Raw genomic sequence first — 15,754 nt, 5'->3', positions numbered from 1 at the left:
AGTCTCCGGGTGTTTCCTAGCCTTTGCTATAGCCTGTTTCCCCTGTTTGGTTTCGTGTGTTTTGTTTGTTTGACCATGTATCCCCGTGCTCTCTGTGTTGGTAATATGACCCTGGTCTACTACAACGACTCATAATAAATTTTGCTTTTCTCTGCACTTGCGTCCACCTCCTTACCGTTCACCGTTACATTGTGTCCTTTTGACCTCATATCAAGACAATACAATAAGGCCATATGATATGGATGCCAAATCACTGGCCCTGCTGAAGCATTGGAAAGAGCTCAAAGTCCAGCAGGGAATCTGGTAAATGGAGACAAGGGAGCGTGTGAGCAGAGGATTGGTGCTGCCACTGAATTTAAGAGACAATGTATTGGCACGAGTTTGATTTGTTATGCAATCAGAATGTGTGATTTGGGTGAGACTCTCAGACATAAATACCAGGGCACCTAGTATAATAGGACATAAACTGCACCTTTATGTTCCTGAAGGCCTGATCAACCTTCTTAACACATTTTTCATCTGTATTACATAATCTTAAACAGTTTTTTAACTGAATACGGAAATATCTTTGTGATAACTGGTTCAGATGGTCAAAAGTGAATAGTGTCACTGCAGATATTTGGTATTGAAGTGAAAATTGGGTGTGGGATGATTTTGGTGAAATTCAGGATGGATGAATGTAACAGGTTAATGTAAGAGTATAAATATTTGTCTTATTAATTTCAAAACAATTAATTTCAATATTTCACATCTATATTTCCTACCTGTGTGTATTATGTGGTTTGTCATGGTTGGCCCCTCCTAGCATTCCTGTCTCTGTGGTTTCCCTGTCATCTGTCTTTGTTTTGCTTTACTTCCTTGTTGTGGTTCCATTCCTTAGTTTTGTTTTCTCCGCCCCTCAGGACTTGCACCTGTGTCTTGTTTAGTGTTCATTAGCCTATGTACTTAATCCCTGTGTTTGGCCTGTCTGGTTGCTGATTACTGTGAATTCAAGTTTGTTTGATGACCTGTTGTGGTTTTGTTGCCTGTATTTGTATGGCCTAGCCTTTGTGATGTTTGTTTGTCATAGTTATTTGTGCATATCCCTCCTTATGTAAATTGTATTGTTTGTTATAACCTGCTTCCCTTTTCTGTTACCATGTGTTTGTGTTTACGGTGTATTCCCAGACTCTGTGTTGGCTCTCTGACCCTGGACTGTTCAAGCGATTACAACTCTGGGTTTGCTCTTTTCAGCATGTGTGACTGCCTCCTAACTGCACATAGTTACAGTTTGTGTGTGTGGGTGGGTGCATCTGAATACACACAAGTAAAAGCTTTTTCTAATGGAACTAGAAGGGAGTGAAGCCTTTCTCTCTCTCTCTCTCTCTCTCTCTCTCTCTCTCTCTCTCTCTCTCTCTCACACACACACACACAGTGGGCCAAGGCATCACTGATTTTATATATCATTTCAATAATGGTATATACCACAGGTTCCCACCTATCTGCCAGTTTCTTTTTGCTCCACTCCCCTTGATCCCCAGTTTGCAAGGTTGTAGCCTTGACTCTCTTATTGTATTGGCAGGTCTGATGTTCTTGGTCCTGCTGAGCGATTCTGGCAATCTCAGACAGATAAGACAGGAGCGTTATGGAATAACTGCTGAAATCTGTCACAATGGGTTTGTGCAATATGGAACATGACACCCACTGGTAGTGACTGAACATGGACAAACATCAGGTGCAAACATGCACAGCCACTAGTCTCATAGACAGTTTCAATGGAAGGCAAAAATCAGTGTTTGGATCTGTTGTCATTCTTGCTTGGATTTAAGCGGGGGAGTGGAGGGCTCACAACATTTTAGTGAGTGTGTAGTTAAAACCACTCTGTGCCCCCATTAAAGTTAATGTCATCACAGTAAAGGACCAGAGACCTAGTACTGCCTCTTATCTCTTCATTCAAATACTGTCAGAACACAACACAGGATCGCAATTAAGTAGACAGAATAGGTGGATTACAATAGTACACCTGATCAGCTGATAAATACTGCTTGAACTAAAAATCACTATTGTAGATGTAAAGGTAACCCATTACTTGAGTATAATGTCTGACCTGATACTTTTAAAATAGATTTATTCCTGTTTTTACAAGACCACACAGTAGTCTACATGTGAACAATGTAAACCAAACAAACAAAAAAACTACATATAATGCCATTAGATAAGACAATAACTATAAAAATATAACAAATAGGGTGAAAAGAATAATACAAGACATTTACAGCATTTAATGACTTACAATTATGACTGAGTACAACTTGAGCAATTGAGGGTAAAGGACCTTGCTCAGGGGCCCAACAGTGGCAACTTGGCTGTGGTGGGGCTTGAAGCAGCAACCTTTCAATTACAAGTCAAGTACCTTAACGTGTGTGCAAGCAAAAGTATAGCCTATAGGTTTTAAACTGAGCTGCATAGGCTAAAATTATGAGAACGCACCTTCAAAGCAAAATACAGTGAATGTGAAGTACAGAAAATAAGTAACAGGCTGCTGCTAAACTGTAAATAAACAGTGGAATCAGTCTCTGTTAATAAATATGGAGTATTTGAAAATACCTAGCTAAATAACTGCGGCCACAGAAAGATGTCACTTTCTAGACTGAGGTTGGATGCGCAGTATGCTAATATCGCAACGCAGATGGATACTTTGCGATCTGCGTCGTATATATAGGCATATAGGCAAAAATATGGCCATTCTGCCCTGATAGGTTAGACTACTTGACAATAGCCTAGTACAGATGCGACAGTCGGAGCTGCAGTGTTGAATCTAGCTAGTGTGCACATGCGTAGTATACAAAGGTTTGCAGCTGTGTATTCATCATCAGACTAGAGAAAAGAGGGAGGTGAGTATGCTAGCTAGCTAATTAGGAGCAGACGAAAAGGCAAGCAAATCTAAATACACTTCTGTCACGGACTTTCTAGACGACCACTGTAGGTTTATATAGTCTATTGAAAAACGATAAACGCCATATGAGTAGCACGTTAACGTGAAATGTTCAGTCACAGGAAGCGTTAAGTTAGCTGGATGGCTAACTAATGACATCACGGAACTAATGAAGTTTAGACTTTACGTTACAAAGTTAACACCACGGTGTGACACGGTAGTAGCGGCTGCATAAACACGGGTAGCTCGCCAAGCCATGTAGGTTGAATATTATATCTGACATTAGATGGATAGCGTTAGCTAACTTTTGCGACGTTGTGCTTCCACGAATGTAACCTAAATTAGCTAGTTAGCTATCTACCTCACTATTTATGTAGCTAGCTAGCTAGGTTAACAAGGTCGCTATCTGAAAGTTGGCAGTCGTTAACGATAGCAGGTTTGCTTTCTCGGAGGTTTAGCCACACTAGCTAGCTCACGTACACTTCAGTATGGTAACTGTAGTAAGAGGAATGTAGTTGTCAGGAAGCTAGCGTTAAGATAAGTAACTAGTTTGACATCGTAGTATACATTAGTTTAGGATCAGCCTTAAAATGCTCTAGTTTGTTAACTTAGTTAGATTAAGATGATTTGGCAGCTAATTATGAGCCGAAGTATCTACTGGCAAAGGTGCAAATGACCATAAAGCGGAGGATCGGAGCTTATCCAGGATTTCGCATGACCGTTTGTAATTGTAATCTTTAATATTGGAACATATTATATGGACATAATCTGTCAGCTGTTTCACTAGTACAGCTTGATGAACCTATACGGGATGCAGTAAGAATTGTTCCAGCCATAAACTAAACGCACGGTAGCGTTAGTGGAAATATAGCACTATCCGATCTGTTTTAGTTTAACACAGTTAAGATGGTAAAATTAAATAGCTCTGTGGCATGTTTGAATAAAATGACCAGTTTAAAATATGTTTTCCTATTATTATCTTATTGAGTAAATTTAGCACGAAGCACTATGGTAATTTACTTTTACTCTATCTATCTATCTATCTATCTATCTATCTATCTATCTATCTATCTATCTATCTATCATATATATAAAATAAAATAAAAAAATTCACCAGCTATACAGAAAAAAAATACTTAAGATTTAAGGTTTAGTTCCTTGATAGGGCATTGTTATACTTGAGGCAGAATTTAAAAGTTAGAGAGGAATGCCATTTTACGGCATATATCAGTGTTAGGCTAGTCGTACTTCAACGGATAACAGTTCTCTTACAATCCTTACTGTTAAATAACAGTAATATCTATCTTGGGTTGGTTGTTAGGTTGTAATATTTGAGGTTGCAACAGAATGCGGCAGACCATTATAACTTGGGACACAGTGAATGGAAGATCATCTTGGATCACCTGTTTTCAAGCGTTTTAAATCTAAAGTCCATTTTCAGTACCTGAATTTAAGTTTCATGTTAATCAAGATTAACATTATTCATCATAACTGTGTTCATTCCATTCATATTTGCCTTAGCTTAATGAAATCAATTCTGTAATTATGTATTGTTTTCCCTCTCAGACATAAAAACAAATTAAGATGACTACTTCTTGGAGTGATCGACTTCAGAACTACTCGGACCTTCCTGCCAACATGGATGGCTTGTCTATGAAAAAGTACAGACGGGAGGCCCATCACAGGTACGGTTTCTGGCCTAAAGTCATGATTTATAGACCACTACAAGTATCTTTAACCACTCAAAGTGTTTTGTGACCATTATGGCCTATTTTTAAAAGTTGGTATAATTTCCCATAAATTGTTAGACAAACTAATGTCTTTATTATCTTAGACAAGCTTATCCTCTCTTTGAAACTGTAAGTAATATCACAGTTTATGAGGGAATATGTACTTGCACCCAGTTGAAATGAAACAGGTTCTGTATGTGTGTTTAGATAAGCTCAGGTCTTAGTACTAAGTGCTTCAAGGTAGAATAGGGTGGATGTTTGAAGTAAGGAGTCATCAACCTCCATGTGATTGCTTCCAAATTTGTTTATCTGTTTTAAAATCCTGTGAATTCTTGCACAGTTTGTCTAAATAAGATAAGTGTTGTGGTATATGTGGAAATTACATGACCTTGTTGATCAGACAAGAGGTAGAAATTATGAAATGTAGCTCATGTTGCATATAGCAGTACTAGATTTAGGAGGAAAAAAAACCCATTATTTGTTTAGCTTTGTGTGTAGTATCTTGAACTGTTTTAGGGAATATACAATATCAGTCACCCTTTTCAGAAACATGCCCAGGTCAGTGTTAAAGGATGGCATTAAAGAATCTCACATTTATTGATTAAAAGTCTGCAGTTCTTGATATTTTTAGAGTTACCTTCACATTGCATTGGAATTGCTTGATGGCTACATGAGATTATATTAGCAGTTACAGTGTGCTATGCCATAAGAAGCTGGACTTGATTACCCACACATTATACATGTTAATTTGATATGACGTTAGTACAGTAGTAGCCTAACTTCTTGAACAGACATTGTAAAGTCATGGTAATTTCAAAATAAAATTTCACTGATCATTTTACTGAAAAATATCCTGTATTTTGGATATTTTGTTGTATGCAAGTTTAGATTATGTTGCATAGTTAACAGCTAATAATTTTACAGAAATAGTTTTAATGCAAAATAGAACAATGTTTGTTGTCTCTACACATGTAATTACCTGTTTCTCTGTGGATGCGCTCTACTGTGATTATCTGTATGTAAATAAAAATGTTGTCCATATTGATTTGGAGGTGAGTATGCTTTAACACATTTAAAAAGAATGAAGTGTACTTGTAACATGATTGCATTGCTGTGTTGCTATCTGGAATTTTACTTTATTCATTTAAAAATAGTTAAATAGTGTTTGAGTGAGATTGTATGGAGATATTCAATAAACGTTTTTGCAGTTTCCTGACAATTTCCCTGTTTTATATAGAATATACTCTGTAGAAGAAACTCTTTGCTAGGTGCATATAATAAGCCACGTTTCGATATGCTGAAAAAAGCTCAAAACAACAAAAACGGAGCTCTAAACTGGATACACTTTTATTTTGTAAGAAAAATGAGTAAAAATCTAATTGTGAGGAACAATGTCAATGTTGTGTTCTTTCTTACGCAGTCCAGTGCACTGCTATTACTGTGCAGTGGCAATAGCCAATGTACACACTGTAGTAATGTATAGTACATGTATTCCTCTATTACAAAGCTTACCACGGGAACTGGCCCAATGTCATCCTGCTATGAGGTACGCCTAAGTTTTGTCATTGACATGAGGTACTGACTTTTGTAATTGATGTTTTGTCCACCAAATCATCAGCACTTTATCTAAAAATGTAGCGGAAAACTGTTCATTCTTATTTACTGAGCACTGTGCTGTGGCCTCTTTTAGGTGTTCATAGGTAGACCAGGTTTTGGTCTTGATGGGATTTCGTATGTATGAGATCTCTCCTTTATTCACTTTTGTTATTTTTCTCTTAACATATCCCCTCAGTTTAAGAACATGTGCATTTCTGTGTCATTTACACAGAAGTATTTTTAATTACATCTGAATAAAAAATTTATAAATTCTTCTATAAAGTGGGCTAAATTGATCATTTGTACCATGATTAAGTTAAATTTTCTTGAATTTGTGCATTAAAATCAGTGAAACATTTACTGAATGTTTTTATTCTTTTATTATTCAGTGACATTTACTAATCCACTTAGGCCTAGCTGTTATTTTAAATTAGTAATTAACTTTTTAATTTTTTTGTTTTGTTTTTTTTTGTTTTGCTTTGTTTATCATAGATTGCTTGGTTCTGGGATAAAAAAAAAAAAAAAAAGCAAATTGACACTGAGTTATAAATGCCTTGAACTATTTTTGAAAGTCTGTACAGTTATAGTACATTTCTCACTATTGTTTTGCTAAGAAATACATGTTGAAAGACCCACAGGAAATACCTTGAACATGGCAAATTGCAGTCAGAGTAATATTTTCTTCATACAAATTTTGGATTTCTGTTTTTGAATATCATTTGACACATCTTTTGACAAGAATATACTAAAATATGAATGTTTAATTATGTTCTATGTAACAATGTAAAGTCAGCCCACAGTGATATAAGGCCCATACCAATATGATTCCAACCCAGCCTCACTACCAGTTAGCATCATCGTTATCACTAGTTACTGATGCAATACAAGTTAATACCATATTTTTATATTTGGTGTCACATGCAATGATATTTATGATATTTAGTATTCATGTTGTGTCCAGAAATCTCACCATGTAAAACCTGTCATATATTAGTGTCCGTTTTCATAATAGATAAACTTTTTTCTTTTTTAACAAAAATATTCTCTCATGTCTTCTAACAGCTAATTTTCCCTTCTACATAATTTTTTTTAATGTTTAATCTTTTTTTTTTTAATGTTTGCTTGTTTAACTGCTGCCAGCACACCCAAATTTAAACCTATTTCATTTAGTTTCCACACACAAAAATACTTATTTTTACCAAAAGTATTCCATATTATGTTTGCTAAAAGTTAAGCCTGTTGCCTACAACGCTGATGCAGAATATATTTACCTACTATTTAATGTGTGTGAGTCCTGATTATATTCTTTGCATCCTCAGAGTTTTTGTCAATAGGAGCTTGGCAATGGAGAAGATAAAATGCTTTGGCTTTGATATGGATTATACTCTAGCAGGTAAGTACTGTGGCTTTTTATGTATCATGTGTAAGACATCTCCGTCAAATGTAGGACTTCCCTTAGATACTATATGTTTATTAGTAATTGATCAATAATAATTTCTATAGTTAACAGTATAGTTGCAATGAATATATTGCATCAGAGTTTTTCAAACTGGGGCATTATGCCAGCATTATGTTGTGCGGTGACAACATAAGCATAGGATGTAATGGTTTTGTAAATAGCTCCCATCTTAAAATGGATCGACTCTAAGGAGGGATATACTGACCTACAAACAACTATTAACATTAACATGAAGGGTTGTAATTTCATACAGTGATCATAAAGGGCCTCTGATGAGTATTTTCCTTTACTGCTTGGCAACACCAAGAGGCTTAGAGATTTTATGGCATGTCTCACAAGGTCAGTCATTTTGTAATCAGAATTTTGTGGCAAGGTTTGGGTTAAAATGGACAGTGATGGTCTTGGGTTATATGTGGTGGGACAGGGATACTTGGAAGGATAAAAATTGTTCATATCCATTGCAGTAATTGGATACACACAAACTTATAATAAATTCTTGATGATTAAAAGGGTTTAGAGGTTATTCCGACATATTGCTGACTTTTTTTTTTTTCTTGCTCATTTTTATTCAATGCCAATTGAATAAAATTGTGTAATTATTTGATTACACAATACAGATGTAATCAAATAATGCACACTTGCATGTCACAGAATCTGTATATGCTAATATGTGAAATGCTTGTGTTGGTTTTATTCTGGATAATATATTTGTGCAATTATATTTGTCACAAATATTTTACTATATTTACTATATCTTTACATATGGATTGTTTACAGTATATAAGTCTCCAGAATATGAATCCCTTGGTTTTGACCTGACTGTGGAGCGACTGGTGTCCATTGGTTACCCACAAGAACTTCTGAATTTTGTCTATGACCCTGCCTTCCCAACCAGGTAAACTTAAAAAAAAAAAACCTCTTCTTTTAGACTGTTTTTTAGGAGTTCCATGAAAAGCTCACTATATCACACTGGAATGTAGGAATATTTGTTGTGTTATGTGCTCATAATTAGCAACTACATTTTTGCCAGTTTAATTAAATTAGATTCATACAAATTATATTATTTACAGAGGCCTGGTATTTGATACTTTGTATGGCAATCTTTTGAAAGTGGATGCCTATGGTAACATACTGGTGTGTGCCCATGGCTTTATCTTCATGCGTGGGTGAGTGGCTATGATTTTAAAACTTGCATGTGTATTTCTATGTTCATATCTGTGCTGTAAGAGTACTTTACCATCCAACAAAAGTAAGGATAAAATAAGACTGAATATTCAAGTATACCCCAGTTACAATATAATTTCATGATTATCATATATCAACTCTATTATTGTTTTTGCTTGCCATTTCTCTCTACTCATATGGACTAGGCCAGAGATTAGAGAACTGTATCCAAACAAGTTTATCCAGCGTGGGGATACAGAGCGATTCTACATACTTAATACGCTCTTTAACCTCCCTGGTAAGGGATTTCATCTCGGACCTTTTCATTAGCAGAAATTAAATGAATGATAATTACTGTTCTCCATTAAATGTGTTCTCTATTCAGAAATGTGCTTTTCTCACCCCCAGAGACCTATCTTTTTGCTTGTTTGGTTGATTTCTTCACCAGCTGCTCCAGATACACTAGGTTTGTTGATACTTTTGTACTTAATTTCATGATTAATCCTTTCTTCAACTCTGAATACTCACAATTTTTTTTTGCCCTTTTCTATTTTGTAAAAAATATTTTTGTATTAATCCCCATAGCTGTGAGACTGGTTTTAAAGATGGAGACCTCTTCATGTCTTTCAAGAGCATGTTCCAGGATGTCAGGGATGCTGTTGACTGGGTACATTTCAAGGCAAGGAAACCTAAGATTCTGTCTTTTTAAAAGAGATATTCACTTATGATTTAACTTATGACCATGACATGTTGGTAGATATTTTATGCATTTCTTAGGGCTCACTGAAAGAAAAGACAGTTGAAAACCTAGAGAAATATGTCGTAAAGGATGTAAGTATATACAGTTGTGTTGTTGCATTTATTTGATTAGTATCTAGTGTTAGGTCATGTGCCGGTCAGTGATAGTAATTTTTTTCCTCTAAATTAAGGCCAAGCTGCCTCTGCTCCTTAGTCGCATGAATGAAGTGGGCAAAGTATTCCTGGCCACTAACAGTGACTACAAGTACACTGATGTAAGTAATTCTGCCTGCCCTCCACTCATAATGACTGTGCCTTGTTGTAAGGTTCAGTTTTCAGGAAAGATGAGTTGTCCTTTGACTTATGTGCAAAATTGGTTTTGTAATGCACATTTTAACTTGCAGAACCTTCCCTTTCCCATTATCCTCTTAGAAAATCATGACATACCTGTTTGACTTTCCTCATGGCCCAAAAGTAAGTGAAAACTATTATCTTTTAATGGTCATGTATTTTACCACAAATTTATACAAGCTTTGTTCAAAATTGTCACACAGTACAAGCAAGAAAGGTTGATTATGTTGACTTTAAGTAATTGATATAGTTTTACCAGGTTAATTAATAGAGATTTATAAAAACAGAGGAGAGGATTAAATATTGATCTCTGTTAATGACATACACGTGGTTCTAAATCAATTGTTTGTCATTGTCAGTTAGGCACACCTCATCGGCCTTGGCAGTCTTACTTTGATCTCATTCTGGTTGATGCCAGGAAGCCACTGTTTTTTGGGGAAGGCACAGTACTGAGACAGGTGGATACGGTAAGATATCGCAATCCTGTTGCGTTCAGCAGCACTCAGAAGCCTCTCATCCCAGTGATGGCACAACCCAGTTTGCATTGTCAATCCCAGTTCCAGCCTATATGTAATATAGTAGTGTTATGCGGTTGGTACGTGGGATGTGCATGAAACAGTTGTGATTTATTTATTAATTCACTTACTTGTTCTTGCAGACCACTGGGAGGCTGAAGATTGGAACTTACACTGGACCTCTGCAGCATGGAATTGTGTATTCTGGTGGTAAGTTTACGCATCGCATCAAATTAATTTAATAGACTGTCAAATGTTTGTGTATTTATTTGTGTATGTACAGAAACAAATTTACAGTTGACGTAGGATGATTGAGAAACTGTGCTGGACTATTTATAGGAAATTTAAGAACATTACTGTTAACTGAACATGCCTTCTCTCTGTAGGTTCTTCAGACATTGTATGCGATCTTCTGGGGGCTAAAGGAAAGGACATCTTGTACATTGGTGACCACATTTTTGGAGACATCCTCAAGTCTAAGAAGCGGCAGGGTTGGAGAACTTTCTTGGTGATTCCTGAGCTAGCTCAGGAGCTGCATGTGTGGACTGACAAGAGTGGTGAGTGTCATGATTCTGAGAGTCTCTGTATGTGCTAATGTCAGTTATAGGGGATTATTCTTGGTCTCAATTTTCTTGTGTATATGAACAAACAAAAAAACATTCTCCATAGTACATTTGGTAGGAAAATATTGGCTCTACATTTAAATTATTTCTGCAGGCTAAATCTTTTGAAATATTGAAAATGTTTAATGCTGTAAAAGAGATGAAATTTTATTTATTTGAGTTACACATATTGAGGAATAGTTATGTAAAGCAGTTTGACAAATGCACAACTGAAGGTTACCATCCCTCCACCACTTGAAAAACATTTAAAGCAATGCATGGCTAAAGTAGCCCCACAAGTTCATTCTAATTTTGTCATGTACTTGGCATAGACATCTGGAAATATTTCTTTCAGACTGAATACATATCCTAGTTTTATTTTCCTCATGCACTTCTATGGTGTTAGGAGGCATTAAATGTTGCCTCCTTCTACTATGGTGAAATTGTGTTATGTTTGCTAATAGAATTTATGTGAGCTTTGATCAGAATGCAAGAGGAGTGCTCCTTTTTCAGTGAAGCACACTTTGACAGGTGGCATTACCACACATTGGCAGAATCTGTTCGTGTTCAGCACAATTCATTTGATTTCTATGGGGCCTGTATTATTCAGGTCTTTCATAATGAGGATCAACTCTCATGTGAGGTTGGTGTTTGACTAGTCTGAGATATAGGACCCGCTGCTTATTCTGCCTTCTTTTACAGCTCTTTTTGAGGAACTACAGAGTCTGGATATTTTCCTGGCAGAGCTCTACAAGTAAGTGTGTGTGTGTGTGTGTGTGTGTGTGTTTTCAGAATTAGAAAAAGACATGTAACATTCCAGTGACAGTTTGAAGTCACTGTACATGTAAATTAGAGGGTACACAATCTTTTCTATTTTAAGAGGAACAGGTCCGTTCATCTCTGACAGTTTACTCATCTGTCACTGTGCTTCCTCCCTCTTCTCTCTTTGCTCACATCTTGATCCTGCCCCTCTCCACTCCTCTGTCCTTCCTTTCATTTCCTACAGGCATTTGGACAGCAGCAGTAATGAGAGACCTGACATTAGCTCCCTCCAGAGGAGGATTAAGGTCAGGATAATGACCTTATGGACCTCATAGGCCAACATGATTAAAGGAACTTAACAGGCCATTCAGTTAAGATGTTTTATTGTACTTAAAATTCATAGAACTCATCTGATCTTCACAGAAAGTGACCCACGACATGGACATGTGTTATGGGATGATGGGTAGCCTGTTCCGTAGCGGCTCCCGGCAGACTCTCTTTGCATCTCAGGTGATGCGCTATGCTGACCTGTATGCTGCCTCCTTTATCAACCTACTCTACTACCCCTTCAGCTACCTGTTCAGAGCTGCACATGTACTGGTGAGAAAACAGACACATGTGCACACATCAACCTACTGCAATACTATTTTATTTACTTTTTCAGAGGTGAATATGTATAGACAAGTTTGAGCTTCTGTCGGTTTTTCCTACAGTAACCCACATTCAAAATGATAAATTCTCATGTTGTACTATTGTCTTTTATGCTGTAATGTTACTCTTGGTGATGAAGCTTTGAGGTGAATTGTTTTTGTTTTGCCATTCTCAAGCTGATTTTAAGCAAGTTCTTGTTGCAGGAGGTATGTGTATAGACAACAGATGAAGCGTACATCATCAGTGTGGGTTTGAGTGGAGAACGTATTGTGGGCAGCATGGCTTTATGCACCAAGGTCTCTCATTTCTCTTTCAGATGCCTCACGAATCCACTGTGGAACACACTCATGTGAATATCAATGATGCAGAGTCACCCATGGCAACCCGTAACCGCCACTCCGTGGACTTCAGAGACTATGAGTGTAAGAAGCACCAGCTGACCCGCTCTATCAGTGAGATTCAACCGCCACACCTGTTTCCTCAGACCCCACAGGAGATCACCCACTGCCACGATGAGGATGATGATGAGGAAGAAGAGGAAGAATAGGCAGGTTGTAGACTTAGTCAAGTGAGTGCCGGTCTTCTGTAAATGTGGTTACAAAGAAATTGGCTTGTTCATCATGGTGTTTAAATAAGCCATAAGCCTTCAACTATATACATTTAAAAAAAATTTGTTTTTCCGTTGTCTGTTCCAAAATCTGGTTATATTTTTAGAAATGTAGTCGTTTAGTAAGTATAAGAAGCTTCGAGGGTGCCTTCTGTTGTTCAAGCTTCATTTTGTAAGTGAGATTCACTTTGGATGCCCACAGTGGAACCCTTACCAACCAGACTCCTTTCATTTTCACCCATGAGAAGGCCAAGTTCACTTGCAATCAGAGCTTTGCTTCTCTGAGTCGTAACAATGTAAATGTTCCATTTTGCGTACATGACTAATTTTGTAACCCATCACTATGCCATTTGCATGATTGTGAGGGATCAAATGCAACATTTGTCTTACAGGGCCAGCATTTTTTTTTTAGCAGACCTTTAAATAGCTGCATGCAATGGCTTTAGGTTTCAGGTGTTAAGTGAGCCTCAAAATTGCAACCATTGTGGATGATGATGCATTATTCCTAGATTCCTCACCACATCTACCAGAGCCTACCGTAAACAGTGTTGACTCATAATGAAGCTTCTCCTACTTAGATTTCCGAGTGTATATTTGCAATGCATTCTACATTGCAGAATTAAGATGTGTACAGCTTTTATCTTGCTGACTTTGTTCATTGTTTCCATTATAGGAAGGTTTGCTTACTATGGTACTATTACCTATATGGTTCATTGTTAGTATTTAGTTAAGTACTGTTTTGTCCAAGAAGCTGGAAATGGATTACAATCAACAACTGTTATATGCATCTGAAATGAATGCAGCCAAGATTTAAATTACTCTGCAACTGCACTAGACTGGCAACTCTGTCTAAGCAGCCATAACAGTGGAGTTTATGGTATTTGTTCTCAGCATGCAGATTTAAGACTGCTTTACTACCTAAACTGTAGAAGATAATTTGGGCCTCTAAATCTGTGTGTAGCTATGCACAGTACTGGGGAAGACCTGCATTGCAGCTTTACAATTTACTTTTTTGTTATTATTATTTGCTGTAAAATTGCTGTGCTGTTTTTAATGTCCTTTTACTTGAGTGCTTACTTGTGAAAATTATTGCTTGAACACTGTAGTCCGTGCCATCCAGTACTGTAGTGATTAGAAGAGAGAAAGCTCTATCTTTACTGAGGTCCACTGTTCTGATGTCCAGCATGTCATGGACACTAAAATGTGTACCAGAGGGAGAGAATCTGAATTGTACTCATTCATGTTCATCAGGAGCAAATTCTTGACTGTTGTGCTGGACTAAAGCATACAGATATTGTTCCTCTAACTAAACCCTGTGCATTTATGCCCAGTCCCACAGGAGACTGTTTGTACCACATACATTCAGTTTATATAGATGTAAAGTAATCCTATCAGACATACTAAAATTATAACAGGGCTAAATATTATGTAAGCAGCATGGATTTGTTTATTTTGAGTAGAAACATTTGTTATTTAAATGACTGAAAGGTAAGATGTAGTATGTTGCTTTGTTCTTATCTTTTGCTTTGACATGTTAACATGATGCACTGTTTAATGCAGACATACAAATGGATGTTATCTATTCACCCTTAAACAATCTCACTAGTATTCCTGAAAATATACATTTAATTGCACTGAAACTGGATGATTTTCCCTGATTGCTCTGATATAGGCTGATAGCAGCTATATATACAGAACCAAAGAATGCTTTGGCTTTATGCCTGTGCATGAGTTTACTAGGTCTACATCAGTCATAATGGCTTGTAAATTTATCATGTATCGGAAGGGCACAATATTTGAGAGAACGGTGGCTTACTTGGAGTAACTTAAGTTTCTTTAACCTAGTTAACCTTCCACCAGATGATTTTCACCTGTTGTTATATGTAGATTAGAGGTGTGATCTCTTTATCCAGAAAGGGACATTCTTTGATGGAGGGTCTATATGTATATTTTTCACATTCTAATTTGGTTTAAGCTTTTTTTTATTGATCATTGTGCTATCGGTGAGACTGACTTTCTGTTGTATTTTGTGCCTGCACAAAAAAAACCCAGTGTTATCAGATGTGTCCTAAGTACAGCCTCATTTCATCATAGTGATTTAGCCTTGATTTCCAACCAATGATATCACCTATGAATCACTATAGGCGCAGTCTTCCCTTTTTGGGGGAAGGCAGAACATGAATTTTGATATGTAATTTCCCAGTGTCAGATTACACATAGTGAGTGCAATCACCTAAACTGCTTCACTTTATTGCCCACAAATTTTAAAGCATGTATGAGATTCTGTAAGAGGATACTGAACAATTCTTGCAGATGCAGCTGTAGTTAAACAGTGACGGTGCATTCAGTTGTAATCATGTTGGTTCAGTATAGATCTGCTCATTTGCCTTTTTCCTCACTTGTAATATGCTTGAGTCACAAGAGACGAGGCTCACAGTCTGAACACATTTAAATGACTGAAGATTAGGTGGTGACCTGTAATTGTGGATCACTTGTTTAGTTTCCTTTTTTTGCTGTTCAGTCAAATGTTTGCATGCATGTTAGATTTTCACTAGCTTTATTTTTCCATAAGAAACTGAGAAAAAAGGATGGATTATGGGTAACATATTTCTAATATGTAATGTTACTGTAGAAATAAAGCCAATTTCCCTCCTAAGTCATCTGA

At 36.7% G+C, this 15,754-nt stretch overlaps 1 protein-coding gene across 6 annotated transcripts; it reads left to right on the top strand.

Moving 5' to 3' along the window:
* Positions 1-2,762: 2,762 nt before the first annotated feature.
* On the top strand, positions 2,763-15,745 carry nt5c2a (5'-nucleotidase, cytosolic IIa). 6 transcript variants are annotated; one of them, XM_035531315.2, is made up of 19 exons: positions 2,763-2,873; positions 4,481-4,599; positions 6,152-6,190; positions 7,560-7,633; positions 8,477-8,594; positions 8,770-8,865; positions 9,070-9,161; positions 9,272-9,329; positions 9,449-9,542; positions 9,641-9,694; positions 9,793-9,876; positions 10,034-10,075; positions 10,312-10,419; positions 10,611-10,677; positions 10,854-11,024; positions 11,772-11,823; positions 12,076-12,136; positions 12,255-12,431; positions 12,799-15,745. In XM_035531315.2, exons 2-19 carry the CDS (start codon positions 4,499-4,501, stop codon positions 13,027-13,029), a joined length of 1,719 nt encoding a protein of 572 aa, XP_035387208.1. In that variant the 5' UTR covers positions 2,763-2,873; positions 4,481-4,498; the 3' UTR covers positions 13,030-15,745. The 6 variants fall into 6 exon arrangements, with proteins under 6 accessions (XP_035387208.1, XP_035387210.1, XP_035387209.1 ...); XM_035531316.2 differs by lacking the exon at positions 2,763-2,873 and adding an exon at positions 2,881-3,172; XM_035531317.2 differs by lacking the exon at positions 6,152-6,190.
* Positions 15,746-15,754: the final 9 nt, after the last annotated feature.

Source organism: Electrophorus electricus, chromosome 12 (assembly GCF_041902795.1).
Source record: "Electrophorus electricus isolate QZ-2024a chromosome 12, ASM4190279v1, whole genome shotgun sequence".
Lineage (NCBI taxonomy): Eukaryota > Metazoa > Chordata > Actinopteri > Gymnotiformes > Gymnotidae > Electrophorus > Electrophorus electricus.
The sequence above is the reverse complement of the archived record's forward strand: the minus strand, read 5'-3'. Positions and strand labels throughout refer to the sequence as shown.

Excerpts from the sequence above, each read along its gene's own strand:
- nt5c2a (XM_035531314.2), top strand. The coding sequence starts at position 6,036 with ATGTCAATGTTGTGTTCTTTCTTACGCAGTCCAGTGCACTGCTATTAC. Across the intron at positions 7,634-8,476 it reads TATGGATTATACTCTAGCAG|TATATAAGTCTCCAGAATAT; the intron begins GTAAGTACTGTG and ends GATTGTTTACAG. Across the intron at positions 8,595-8,769 it reads GACCCTGCCTTCCCAACCAG|AGGCCTGGTATTTGATACTT; the intron begins GTAAACTTAAAA and ends TATTATTTACAG.